The sequence below is a fragment of the Mastigoproctus giganteus genome, chromosome 3 (assembly GCF_048544385.1).
Source record: "Mastigoproctus giganteus isolate SK-2022 chromosome 3, ASM4854438v1, whole genome shotgun sequence".
Taxonomy (NCBI): domain Eukaryota; kingdom Metazoa; phylum Arthropoda; class Arachnida; order Uropygi; family Thelyphonidae; genus Mastigoproctus; species Mastigoproctus giganteus.
The window spans coordinates 244,296,668-244,311,753 of NC_143577.1; the positions used below are offsets into that span (position 1 = coordinate 244,296,668).

At 36.7% G+C, this 15,086-nt stretch overlaps 1 protein-coding gene across 2 annotated transcripts in view; it reads left to right on the forward strand.

Moving 5' to 3' along the window:
• Positions 1-15,086, forward strand: part of LOC150088997 (branched-chain alpha-ketoacid dehydrogenase kinase-like) — a 97,901-nt gene that overhangs the window by 19,205 nt on the left and 63,610 nt on the right. For both annotated transcript variants that reach the window (XM_090370989.1, XM_090370990.1), the window contains exon 2: positions 12,399-12,467. In XM_090370989.1, the coding sequence (XP_090227115.1) occupies positions 12,399-12,467 (69 nt within the window). The remainder of the gene's footprint in view (positions 1-12,398; positions 12,468-15,086) is intronic.

Consider the following 15,086-nt stretch of genomic DNA (forward strand, 5'->3'; position numbering starts at 1 on the left):
TCTAAAACAGGACATGATCTAGCCAAGGAGGATGCCTTTGTGTGTGCTAGGTGTCTGGAGTGTCAAGAAATTAGGCGCCAACTCGGCGTTCTGATGGGCGTCTACGAGAGCTTGAGGTGTAGGGTAAATGCCCTCAAAGAAATTGAGAGGCCCATCAGGCTCTCAGCTGCCAAGCTCAATGACAGAGCTCACTCCTGTGCATCAGGCAACACAGAGGCAATATCCAAGGCAGAATGCACTGGTCCCAAAGGAACTAGTTATTATTGGTGACTCTTGTCAGGGAGACGGGGAATATACTATGGAAGAAGGATAGGTGAAACAGGACCAGGGTATTTTGTCAGGGGCAAAAGGTGATATTGTTGTATATGTTGGCACTAATGACCTTAAGAGTAAGAGATCTGCAGGTTTACACAAGTACAAGGTCAATGCTGGAAAAAATTCACGAGTTAGGGTTAAATTTGAAAGTGTCTGAAATTCTGCCCAGACGTGATAGGAAGGAGTATATGATGAGAGCCTTGTCAATCAATTCAGCCCTGGAGAGATTGTGCAAGGCTCAAGGGGTAGAATTTTTTTCAGCCTTGTCTGTGCTTGTTGACAGGAGAGACTGCTTCTACAGGGATGGGATACACTTAGATAGAAAGGGTGCAAGAATATTTGCTGATGCTATCGAGGCAGTGTTTTAGGTGGGTCAGAAAACTGCTAGATTGGGAGGGGGGATACACAGACTAAAAGGGTAACGGTGGTCGCAGGCAGAGGCAAAAGTGATTCTTGCACTGCTTCTATTAGAATGGGCAGCAGACTGGAAAGCAAGGTAATGGAGATTTCCAGGACTGCTGGGAGTCATAGTGGAACAAGTAAATACATTGGCTGTGTTAGGAAGGCTAGGAGTAGGAACAGGTGCACGTATACTTGTATGTACACCAATGCTAGGAGTATAGTTAATAAATTTGATGAGCTTGAAGTGATAGTCAAGACATCAAAGGCAGATATCAGAGACATGGTGTTACACAGATATAGGCAGTGCAGAGTTGGAATTTGGGGAGTACAATGTGTATAGGATGGGAGGAGGGGTTATGCTGTTAGTTAAGAAACACATAAAATCTAAGGAAGTGCAGCCAATTGATGCTGGTGGACAATGTAGTGTTGAGTCTGTTTGGTGTGAAATAAGCACTGGGAAAGGAAAAATGAGTGTGTTATAGGCTTAATCAGTGCTTTTTTTTGTGATGGTACACAACGGTACAGCATACGGCACCTTTATTTTTGTGTGACATTTGGATGCAGTGCACTTCGAAATTTGTAATATTCCGTAAATTTTGTTAAGATATTTTCTATTGTAAAACTGTATAACTATTTTTATAATTCTAAATTGCTCAGTCGGACCTCTGTTTAATTATTTTGAATTCTCCTTGCAAGTTACATTTAAAATAGTTTCTGTTGAGTGAGAAAATTTTCATATAGCAAACGGATTAGGAGAGAATTAACTCAGTGCGCACTGTTCGCATTTCTGGCCCTCAATCAATTTAGGCAATTAGCGCTGCTGAGTGAATTAAGAGAGTTAAAGGTATGATTACCATTCTATAATTTAGTGGTACCTGGTAAAACCTATCCGACCACCTGTCCCGCGTACGGAGAAGTTGCACTGGCCAACAGTGAGCAGATCAAGGTGTATTACCAGTGGGCTCTGGCCCACCTTCTACTGCAGTGGTGTCCAACCTTTTCCCGTACAGGTGCCATATTCAAAAAAATTCAAAGTTAGATTTCTTTAGTGTGTTACATTTTCCATATCTTGTTGCAAGTAAAATTGAAAATATTCAAAAATTTTATTAAGTACAATACACAATTACATTTACTGAACAAAACATTTAATGAGAATTTTTTTTTTCATAATTAACAAAATTGAAAATGCTGTTTTAGTTCATTTTCCTCGTGGACCGTAGACTGGACACCTTCGTGAATCAACTGTAAGCGCGCCATTCGAGAATTAGGAGGGAGTAATTTCTTTTACCCGACAAATAATCATCTGTTGTTTTGCGGAAGTGCGTTATCCACATTTTTCCGTAAACTTTCCCTATCTCTGTTTACATGGTCACAGTACCTGAATATCTGAATGACACTGACATTTTCAAAAAAAAAAAAAATTCAAATTTAAGAACTAGTGACAATACCGATGATGAGAGAAGGAAAACGAGGACAACGAAGGTATTAAACCTAAGCATGAATTGTTGGCATTTGGTGAAAATGAAGTTAGAAAATTGTCAATTAGGTTACAGTTAAATGCAATTTTTATTATTATTTATTATTATTATCATTAGCCATATGGTGCAAGGAAGCCTGAGGCTTATACTGCACCAGCCAAAAAAAAAATTTTTTTTTACCCCTGAGAGAGAGAGAGAGAGAGAGAGAGAGAGAGAGAGAGAGAGAGAGAGAGAGAGAGAGAGAGAGAGAGAGAGACAAGGGTCAGAAGTAAAAGGGAATCACCAAGAAAAAGAAGAATGATGATATCCAGCTCAGGACCCTAGGTGTGCCAAGCCCATACTCACCAGATGTGAGCCCCTGGGGTCATTTTGTGGATTTCGCGGGTACCTAATTGAAAAGATGGTTTCGGAAGAATTGAAGAATTTGATGGATGCTCTGAGTATGATACCAATTTCATCGAGTGAATGAGGATTTTCACAAATGAATCTGATTGCCAGCCCAACTAGCACTTCGGTGATGACAGAAACAGTTTCTTCACTACTGTTTCTTAAAAATTGTAGGCCCACAGCTGACCCGCTTCGATCCAGCAAAATATGTTGATCCGTGGCTGCTTCGGAAAGGTCATTCAGCAAGAGACACAAAGAGGAAGAAAGTAAGTCGGCATAGGGTGTCGGATGAGAACTTATTCAAAAATTTTATTAAGTACAATATACAATTACATTTACTGAACAAAACATTTAATGAGAATTTTTTTTCATAATTAACAAAATTGAAAATGCTGTTTTAGTTCATTTTCCTCGTGGACTGTAGGTTGGACACCTTCGTGAATCAACTGTAAGCAAAATTTGGAATATTCTACAAAAACTTTATTATAAAATTATTTTTACTTATTATTTTTAGGGGACCCTTAAAATGTCACTCGGTTGTCTGCCTGTCTATCCGTCTGTCACAGCATTGTATCTCTGGAGCCACTCAACCTATTGACTAGAAATTTTGCATTGGTTTGCACATCAAGTGGGCCAACATAACACCATATTGATCATTGTTGACAAAAATTTGTCTGAGGAGGGGGGGGGGGGGTTAAATGTGGGGGGGGGGGGATAAAAATGTCTACAACCTATAGCTATACCGTTGGAAAGAGCTCAATGAGTATGTTTAAAATATAATTTTAAAATATTTTTAAAATTAAAAATGGCGGCATTAGACAGGAAAACATAAGTGATTTTTGTGTCCCCCCCTCTATTTCCGTTGCTAACGGAGCTAAAAATTTTAAAATCACATTAACTATGCATTATTCGATGAAATCTATCATTTATTTTTGCATTAAAATTAGTTCAAAATCTTTTTTTTGTTGCACTTCAATTTATTGAACTTCAATAGCATGCTTCCTTTTACTAAGTAACTCTCCTTTTAGTGACAGAAAGGTTGCTAAATAGTTAGTTGATAATTCTATAAAAGTCACTTATAAACTTTGCAACAAGAAGTATTTTTTAACAATTTTCAAAGCTGGGGTTGTCCCGGCAAGGAGGTACTCAGATAGACAGTGTTGAAGCGGCGGTGGTGGGAGGCACCTGCGTGGAGTCTTGCAGGGCCCTCACCTGCCAGTCGATTCTCCCCCAAGACTTTAATTGCTTCTGCAGGAAGAAGTCAAGAGTCGTTTCTCCCACCCTTGGTATTCACAACAACTGGAAAGACTCAAATAGACAACGTTTTCATTATTTCCTAAGTTTTAGGCCAAGTCGGGGTACTAGAAACTTTTTTTTCAGTTACCATAAAGCTCTCTATTTGCGATACTACACTAACGACAATTCGTGTCATCCTGAGTGCCCAGCACTCAGTAGTTGACAGATTTATTTACTTATTTTATTCACATTTTACTTATTTTTCTATATATACTTGAATAATAAATTTACACTTAATAAACTATGTTAATATACTAAATTTGTTGTTCTTATTCCAAAAACATTACTACGAAAGTAACTATCAGGAAAAAAAAAAAATTGAGTACTTTTCATATCCTTTTAATTTTCAATTTTTCCTGATAGCAAAGAATGAGTACCAGCACCTATTTTTTTTTTTTTTTTTTTTTTTACAAAAAAAGCACTGGGCCTAATGAATCTGATGAGTATAATGAGCAATTGTGCAGAGAAATAGTGGGTCAGTAAATCAGAATGTCTTATAATGGGAGATTAACTTTCTAGATATTGACCGGAACTTGTGGTTGGTCACTCGCACACTAGTAACACTTTTGTGGATTTATTGGATCACTGTTTTCTACAGCAACATGTTTGAGAGGCAACCAGAGGGAGTAATCCCTTGATCTGATTATCGGTAGTGATTCTTCATGCATTAAGAATATGCAGATAAAGGAACCACTGGGTGACTGTGATCACAATGTATTGATGTGGGAATTATTTAAAGATGTAACTACCATCAAGGCTAAAGGGAAGGGCCTTTGCTTTTGTAAAGGTGACTACAGAGGTCTCAGACAGTTTTTAAATTCTGTACAGTGGGATCAACTGATGATGTTACCAACATCATCATCAGCCATTTTCAATCCACTGCAGGATGAAGGCCTCTCCAGCAACTTTCCAGTTCCTTCTGTTTTGAGCACTGGCCATCCATTTACTACTCAAAAACTCATGAATTTCATCTATCCATCTCCGCCTTTGTCTTCCAGGTTTTCTTCTAGCTCCTCTTGGGTACCATTCTGTTATTTTCTTAGTCCATCTGTCATGTCTTCGAGCTATGTGTCCTGCCCAAGACCATTTTAGTTCTTTAGTTTTGATAAGAATGTCCTTTACTTGAGTTTGCTGCCTAATTCTCTTCTTATCTAACAGTCTGATTCCCAATATGATTCGTTCCATTCTTCGCTGTGTAGTTCTCAGCTTCTCTTCCATTCTTTTGGTGAGTGCCCAAGTTTAATTTAATAAGTCATGGTGGGGAGTATACATTGATTCATTATTTTACGTTTCAGACAAACTGGGATATTGCTCTTCAGTATGTGACTATATTTCCTGAATGCTATCCATCCAAAATTTATTCTTCTCTTGACTTCCAGCCATTTATCATTATTACAGCTAATAACTTGTCCCAGATAAGTATGACTCCACCTTTTCAATTACTGCTCCTTCAATCATTATTTCCCTTTCCGTGGCATACTTGTTCATCATTACTTTTGTTTTAGCCATATTCATCTTTAGTCCAAAATCCTTACTAACTGTGCATAACTGATTAAGATTTTCCTCTAATTCTTTGGGATCGTGGCTTATGACCACAATGTCATCTGCAAATCATAAATGGTTTAGGTACTCTCCGTTCACATTGACTCCTTTCTGCGACCAGTCTAATCTTCTGAAAGCTTCCTCAAGGGCAGCAGTAAACAGCTTTGGAGATATTGTGTCTCCTTGTCGAACTCCTTTCTCGATTTTAAATTTCCTACTGTCTTTCTCTAGTCTAATAAAGGATGTAGCACTCTCATATATTTTCTTCAAAATCATAATATATGGAGTATCTATGCCTTGTCTTTCCAGTGCCCGAAACATTACCTTATGCTGTATGGAGTCAAATGCCTTTTCATAATCCACAAATGCCAGGCATAATGGTGTTTTATATTCATTTGCTTTCTCCATTAGCTGTGATATTACGTGAAGGTGATCCATAGTTGAGAATCCTGTCCTAAAGCCAGCTTGCTCTTTCGGTTGATTCTCATCAAGTATTCTTTCTAATCTGTTAGTAATGACCCTTGTGAACAACTTATAGATATGGGATAACAAGCTAATTGGTCTATAATTTCCAATTTCTGATTTATCTCCTTTCTTATGCAGCAAAACTATGATTGCATTATTCCACTGCTTAGGCATCACACCTTTTCTAATGCACTTTGTGAAGAGCCTTGCCAGTTTTTGTGTTATGTCTCTTCCTTCCAATTTTAACAACTCTACAGTAACTTCATCTTCCCCCGGGGCTTTCCGATTCTTCATTTTCTTCAATGCATGTTCTACCTCATCAGGAAGAATATCGGGTATGTCGTATGTGTTGCTACTTTGCAATCCATCTTCCCCACTGCTGGTATCATTCCCTCGCTCCTTGTATAATTCTCTATAGTAGTCTTCTGCTACTTGAATTATGCCTTCTCTGCTGTTTATAAGTACACCATCGCTATTCTTCAGTTTCAGTATCATTTGTCTTTCTGTATTACTGCTCATGGCTGCTGATTTAAATCCTTTGTTTTCCCTTAATGCTTGTTCTACTTTTCTTGTGTTAAATCTTCTTATGTCCTCTCTGAGTCTCTTTCTAATGGCTTTGCATAACTCAGTATACTCAATTTTCTCCCTGTCAGTGTTTTTCTTGCTCTTCATTTGTCGTCTTCGGTTCATCATGACAAGTGTTTCTTGACTAATTTTTTCTTCTTTGGATTTCTGTTTCTCTATAGGTTTCTTGGGCTTTATCACTTTCAGAAAGTTGTAATATTCCTCGTCGATATCTTGGTCCTGAGCAGTCTGCAGAAGCTCAAACTTGTTCTTAAGTTCCAGTACATACTGCTTTTTCTCCTCTTCTGTTATTTCAAAGACCTTTGTATTATTTACTCGAGTCAGTTTTTTCCTTTCCTTTCCTACATCTATATCAAGTGTACATCTTACCATTCTGTGATCACTTCCAACATTTACCTTATTCGGGACGGTAACATCATTCACAATATCTTCTGTTAGTGAGGATGAAGTCGATTTCATTAGTTGTTAATCCATTTGGACTCTTCCATGTCCACTTTCTGTTCACCCTTTTCTTGAAAAAAGTGTTCATTACTGACATTCCTTGAGATTCTGCAAATTCCACAAGTCTTTCACCCCTTTTATTTCTTTCACCAATTCCAAAATTTCCTATAGTTCCTCTTTCTGCGCTGTTTTGCCTTTTTCCAACCTTAGCATTGAAGTCCCCCATAATAATAGTGTAGTGGGTTTTCTGCTCATCTAGAAGACTCAATTTCAGTGTACATTTCTTCAACCTCTTCATCATCATGGCTCGATGTTGGTGCATAAATCATTATAATCTTTAGCTTGTACCTCTTAGAAATCTTGAGTATTAGTCTTGACACCCTTGGTGATGTACTTTTGAATTCCAAAATGTTGTTTTTAAAATCTTTATGGACCAGAAACCCAACTCCACCTTCACTCCTTTCACTGTTTCCATTGGTGTACAGCGGCGCCTCCGTAGCCAGGTGGGAAGGAGCAGCAGTGCATAGCACACGCTTCTTGATTAGACCGGGGTTCGAGCCCGTCACCACCAAATACGGAGAATGCGGAAAGGTCAGGGAATGACCACCGCATATCCCGGAGCAATATGGCCTTAGTTGCTAATGCTCCTAAAAAAACCAAATAACAAATAACAAATTGGTGTACAGCAGATTTCCACTTGATAAACTTATAAGTGATTCATTTCTTCTTCTTGTTTCAGCCAAACCGATGATATTCCAATTCACATTTTCTAATTCCTTTTCCAGCTCTAATATTAGCTCTAATATGTTACCAACAGTGAATTCTAAATGGGAAGCCTTCAGGGACTTAATTTTATAGGCTACTAGGTTTTTCATTCCAACTAAGAAATACTGTTCAAGGTTTAGGCCTAAATGGATGTCAGATGAATTAATGAGGCTAGTGACAGAGAAGAAGAATGTATGGGATGCATATAAAATATCAGGTGACACAGAAGCCTATGGCAGGTATAAACTAGTCTGTAATCAAGTCACAAAGGAGGTTAGACAGGCGAAGGCAGATTATGAGAAATCTTTGGCAAAGGATGCAAAGAAAAACAGCAAGGAGTTCTTTACTTATGTAAACTCTAGAAGGAAAGGGATGAATCAGATTGGACCACTTAACATAGATGGGTTGACTATTGATGATCATGCTCAGGTAGCTGATAAACTGAATGAGTATTTTGCATCTGCATTCACACATGAGGAGTTATTCAATGAGGCGAGTGCCAGAAGTTTATCAAACGCTAACAGGGATTTAAGTGATTTTGTAATAACTGAGAGCAAAGTGGAGGAGAAATTGTTGGAGTTAAACATAAGGAAGGCACCTGGGGTGGACGGGATCTATCCAGTTATATTAAAGGAGGCAGCAAAGGAAGTAAGAAAACCCTTGGCCATATTTATGAGAGCTTCCTTCAGGGGAGGTCCCCATGGGCTGGAGGTGTGCAAATGTATCACCAATTCACAAAGGAGGTTCAAAAGGTGACACAAGTAACTACAGACCTGTTAATTTAACTTGTGTTCTGGGGAAAATAATGGAATCACTGGTTAAAGAAGCATTGCAGGATCATCTAGACAAGACTGCAGTAATAGTTAAGACACAGCATGGGTTTGTTAAAGGGAGGTCTTGTCTGACCAATTTGATTGCTTACTACGATGTGTTTTCACAAAGGAACTGAATGCCAAAAATTATTTTGATATCATATACTTGGATTTCAGCAAAGCTTTTGATACTGTTGTACATGGAAGACTGCCGTACAAATTGGAGAGGGATGGTTGAGTGGGAGACAACAGAGTGGTAATCAGTGGACACTGCTCTTCGTGGATAAATGTTATTATTGGAGTTCCCCAGGGTTCGGTGTTGGGCACATTGTTGTTTTGTATATTTATCAATGATATTGTTGAAGGTATATCAGGTTTAATGTCTACGTTTGCAGATGATACAAAGGTTGGCAGGGTTGTTAATGACAGTATGCTACTCCAACTGGATCTAGATAAGTTGGGAAAATGGGCTGAGAAGTGGCAACTGGAGTTGAACATTCACAAATGCAGAGTACTGCATATGGGTAGCAATAACTGAAGAGAAACGTACCAACTGGGTGGTACTACACTTAGGGAAGTGGAAAGTGAAAAAGACCTGGGGGTAATTTTGCAGCCAAATATGAAGTTTGCTGAGCAGTGCAGATGGGCTGACAGGGAAGGTCATGGAGTCTTGTCAATGATATATAGGAATTTTGCTAGCAGGGACAGGGAGGTAATAATCCCGTTATACAAGGCAGTGGTCAGGCTACACCTAGAGTACTGTGTACAGGTCTGGAGGCCTCATTTTAGGAAGCATGTAGAGTTACTAGAACGAGTACAATGAAGGGCAGCAAGATTGGTGAGGGGAACAAAGGGGTGCTCTTACCAAGAAAGGCTTAAGTTCTGCAAATTGTAGCACCTGGAGAGTAGGCACCTGCGAGGTGATCTGATTGAGGTGTATAAGGCCTTGAATGGGTTGAGCAAGCTGAAGGCTGATGGGATTCTTTGTCTTGCTCAGACTAAGAACCTGAGGGGGCACAGTTTCAAATTGAGGAAAGATAGCTGTAAAATATGTGTGGAAATTTGCCTTTAGCCAGTGGGTAGTTGATTGGTGGAACAGGCTTCCATCTTTTGTTGTGGAAGCTAATAGCCTAAATAAATTTAAGACTGAGCTGGACAGGCATTTGGAACGAATGGAGGGATGAAATGGGACGTTTTTTTTGGCTGATGCTGCATAAGCTTGCTTTCTTGCATCGTATGCCTCTACTAATGCTAATCTCGCAAGAATATATTACAATCACAGCCACCTAGTTGTTCTTTTATATGGATATTTTTATTGCTTGAGGAATTACTGCTGCTATTTAGATAGAGTATTGCTTTCTCTCATTGCCTCTGTGACATACTGGTGCAGAAAACACTTATTTAATAAATCCAGAAAGCAGCTATTTTGGGAGTGGCTAACCCACATTTCCAGTCAGTATCTTGAAAGTTAAAATCTCCCATGAAAAATATTCCGATTTGCTGGCACAGTTTTTGTCTGTGTAGTTATTATACTCAACAGTCATTTGGCCTGGAACATACTCCCTGAATTTTGTTTTTCCCACTGCTTATGTCACACCAGACTAACTCAGCATTGCACCTGCTACCCACAATCAACTTAGTGCACTGCTTTAGTTTCTATCTGCTTCTTACCTAAGCATAACCCCATCCCCCACCTCATCTTTTCTATACCCAAGAGGCAAACTGTGAAGATGAAGAAAACTTGCTGTGCAACAAAGACAATTACATGATACATTGATGTCTTTTGCTGTACGCATTGTACTCACCATATTCAGATTCCACATTTCCTTATGTCTTATTAGTATTGTGTTCTGATATTCCTACATTGTTTGTTTGATTTTACCATTAAAGTAAACAAATTAATCAAATTTGTTTACTGTACTTTTAGCAGAGTAAACAAATATACTTGCACATACACATCAGTATATGTACATGTGCAAGTATATATGCACCTCTTTTTGCTCTTAGTAATTCTGACACAGCCCATGTATTTAGTTCCTTCATGAAGGTGCCTAACAGGCCTTACAGTCCCTGATATTCTGCTTTCCAGACTGCTGCGTGTCCCACTAGAAGCAGTGCAAGAATTTGCCTTTACTTCTACCTTGAGTTGCTATTAATCTGTTGGACTGTGTAATCCTCTGAACTAGCAGGTTTCTAACCTATCAACAAATATTCCTGTATCCTTTCTATTTAAATGCCCCATTCCTATAAAAAACACTTCTATTAATGATCAGTCTATACTGGTAAAAATTTTGCCCTGTGTGCCTTGCACAGTATCTCCAGAGGCAAATTTAATGACAAGGCTCTCATGTACTTCCTAGTATTGTCTGTGTAGAATTGCAGATACTTTCAAATTCAATCCTAACTCATCACTTTTCTCATTGTTGCTCTGTCTGCATGTTAAGTAAATCCTCAGGTCTCCTACTCTTAATATCATTATTACCAATATGTACAACAATATAACCTTTTGTGCCTTCAAAAGATAGCTGCTCTAAAACATCAACTTTTGCCTCTGGCAGGCATTGCCTGGTCCTATTCCACCTATCCTTTTTACAAAATATATTTCCCATTTCCATGAAGTGATTTGGATGCAGATCATAATAACAATAAAAATACTACAGAATGGAATGCAGGCTGTCTGTTTGCTGAAAGTTTGTCTACCCAGCAGTCCCTAATGCATGGTTTCTTTTTTTGTACAGTCAATACAAGCAGTGCAAGAATCTATTTCCAGGTTTGCTTTGTTACCTCCCATCCTTTATTATAGTTTCAAAATTTGTAAGTAAAATATATGGTCATAAATTAAATTTTGAAAAATCTTGTTGTTTTAAAGACACATCCTGCTCATTACAACTTGAAAAAGGAACAGGTCAAACAAGAAAAAGTATTTTAGAAGCCTTATTTCTTCCCTCACACTTGTCACCTCCTCAACAAAGGCAATTCTCTGGTCAAGAATCTCCCTGCCCTAGTACATCTGGGAGCAAATTTACAGATAGGTAATTACTGTATTTCCCCATGTATAAGACGCACCTTTTTTCGAAAAATTTGGGGTCTAAAAACTGGGTGCGTCTTATACAATGGTTGTAGATTTTTTTACTTGCATTTCCCGCTTTTTCGCGCTTGTCTTTGCGCTCATTGTTTCGCACTTGTTATTGGTATATTAGGTTACGTTTGCCACGTTCTGCCCAGAAAAGATTTTCGTATAGTGCTGAATTCAAGTTATGAGAAGTTGTATGAATTTTATTATGAATAAAACGAGTTCAATAACTTTATGTAATACTTTTTTTTTTTCAAATTTCGGGCCCTAAAATTAAGGTGCGTCTTATACATGGGGAAATACGGTAAGCACTGTGCATACAGATACATCCTTCAAAACAGGTTGTATTGAAGAGAGGCTGATTAGCTTCTATGTTCCTTCATATAGGGTGATGGGAACACTTTCTCTATATTCAAATCTACATTTTTATACATTTACATAAATTACAAATTCATTTGCTACAAACATTTTTTAATCAGTTGTTCGTACATATACAGAATTCGATGTTTATGTATGTACAAGTTAATATTTAAATCATTCCTAATTTAAATTCAGAATAATTCAACCTTGATTGAAAGAAAATATGAAAATGATAAAGGTGGAAATTTTTGCATTTAAAAAACTAACGTACATTATGAAATTGGAGAGTGTTTATGTAATTGGTAAATCCTTTTGGGTTATCTTTCTTTTTTTTTATTGCTAAATAGATTTCATTCACTTCATTTTTTTTAATAATGGTCCTAGATTAATGTATGTATAGATTGTTCTTTGTTTAAATAACTTTAATTTAGACCTTTATAGGACATATCCACTTAAGAGTATTACCTTTTCTTATAGCCATCTGTTCGCTTGACACCTGCAACAATATTATATTCTGGCCGAAATCAAGATGGAAGCCACCTTTTGGTATGCATTTAATTAAAGTGCTTTAACATTTAATTAGTACTAAGTAGATTTAAATTTTGCATGATATGTTTATCTACTTCCAGGGTGTGAAAACTGGGTGTTCATGTGCCACATGATGCCTATGTTCTATGGATAATTTCATTTATTCTTAAAAATAAAGAATATTAATGTATGCAACTTTTTGGTTTTTAATTAAATGTTTAATATTTGCATGCTCTTTTTTACATGTTTTATTTTTCAAAAAAATAAATTTTGGTAAAATAAAATTATAGGCATAAAAGATGAAGCCGTTTGCCTTTTACATTATTTAGTTTAAAATCCTATAAATATATGAAATTTATAACATGAATTTGTGCATATTTCTACTTGTTATTTGTATAAATAATTAAAAAAAAATATAGTATATACTATTATTCACTTCTGTTTTCAAATTTTTTCCAAATTTATTTAAAAATGGGTGCACTGGAGCATGTTCAATTTGAATATTATGCATGTGCTAACTCTGTACCAAACAGATATTGTCTTCTGTGTTTTCACATTTATTATTCAAAACCAACTTATTCGAAAATATCATATGGCCATTAAAACCACTGATATCTACAAATCATATGGGTGAGGTCTATAAATACTTGAACTTTCAAGCTTTGTAGCATCAATAGCAGTCAGATTACCATACTGGCATTTACAGCACCTCTGCACATTCTGTTTTTAGCAAGCTAAAAATAGAATGTTCAGTGATGCTATTCCTGATCGGGCCACTCATTCTAAATCTGGAAAAAATAGATTAAAAAACCCACACCAAGTAAATATTTGTTGATATTTAAGAAAGTATGGAAAATCAGATTTTTTCTTCAATCAACAGTAAATGTGAGCTCTATTTCTGAGATGACCCTCAAAGGGCCATTGCTACCACTGTATGGTTAAAGAAAATGTTTTTTAAATGAAGGTCATATACATAACATAATGATGAAAAGAAACACTAATACACATTTATCACCCGCTTTCTAATTTAGATGGATGGCCTCCTTTTATAATTAGCAAGTGGATATGAATTGCTTGGATATGTAAAGCACAACTTGTGCATGTGCATGCACCCCTCAAATGTAGAATGAACAGTCCTCTGTTAATTTTGCATATCTACTTGCATTTTTATTATAACCATTATAAAGTGAAATGAGGCATCTGGACAGTGTTTTTAATGAAGATAAAAATTGTGTGATAATGTTTTGCCACTTCATCAGACATCAATGAAAAGTAGACTCCATGGTGCAGGCAGGCTGCAAAGAGTGAATTTATTTTCTTGTCTAGAAATCTACAGAAGGTGTTACTTGCACCTGAATGCTTTGTAAAGACATTAAATAAGTAGAATCTCATAAAGCCAAAAACATTGGGACTAAGCGCTTTTCAGATGTTTGAAATCTGATATAGAGAATTGTTAGTAGTAAACTGCACAGTTGCAGAAATGATTTTCAAATAGTGCTGGGTTTAAAAAAATCCATCATTACTCATTCCCCAAATGTGTCAAATTTTAAAGAGTTTACTGTATTAGTATTTCATAGTATTCTGAAAAGAGCACCTACTGTCCCAAGCTTGAGAACCATTGCAGTGTAGTGGTCAATTAAATGGAATATAAAATGATGAAATGCCACGGAATGTATTTACTTTGCTTCTGGCACATGTTTGTGCATTTTTATATCTCAAATGTGTAATACTGTTTGTAAACAAACAGGGATAGTGTGTATGTTGAAAAGTGATTTTAAGAGAATTGTGCTGTTGATAAATTGCTTGCATTATAAAAGCAAAGTTACCCTTGAATTTTTTAATTTTTGCATTTATACTGAGCAAACTAAGATTAATTTCACTAACCATTCCGATGTTTTATGGACATATGTATGAATGCTAATAAATATAATATATTGATTAGCAAATGTCAGATAAGTAAGATATTTTGTCCCATTATGGTCCATGTTATTTTTGTCTGCAGAAAATTTATTTGTTGTGTGTGTGTGTGTGTGTTTTCTCTTTTAAATGAAAATCACGAACATGAAAGGTATTAGAAATTAGTGTTTACATGCATGTGTTAAAGGCTGAGAAGACAGAAGATACTTGTTGACATTAGACTTGAATTTCTGTAGATTATAATTTTTTGGAAATACATGTGGAAGAAGGTTGCAGAAAACAGAAGTAGAAAGAATAGATGAGGAAGAGGAAAAGTTGGTTCTGTGAGAGTTTGGATTTGAACAGTGACTGAATGCTATAACTGGTCTTGGCATATGTCAGGACTGATTTGGAAGAGTGTGGGGAAATTGCAGATGCCAATTTGGAAGAACAGTGTTCATGGCTGTATCTACAGAAGAGAGAAGATTATAGCATATATCTCTATCAGGATTAACTCTGATAGAGATGTATGGATAGTAGTGTTTAGAAATCTGAGTTGTCAAAGATGAACATAGGAGCAGTAGTCTTTTTGATGAGAAATAAGACAGATATGAATTTTTGCAGGATTGAAGTTTTCTTTTCTCCATTGGAGAATTACCTAGAAATTAGCATTTAAAAACGTTGGCATTTTTTTGGTGAATTATTAGTAAGAGATGTATTTCAATATTTGCATCTTGCTGA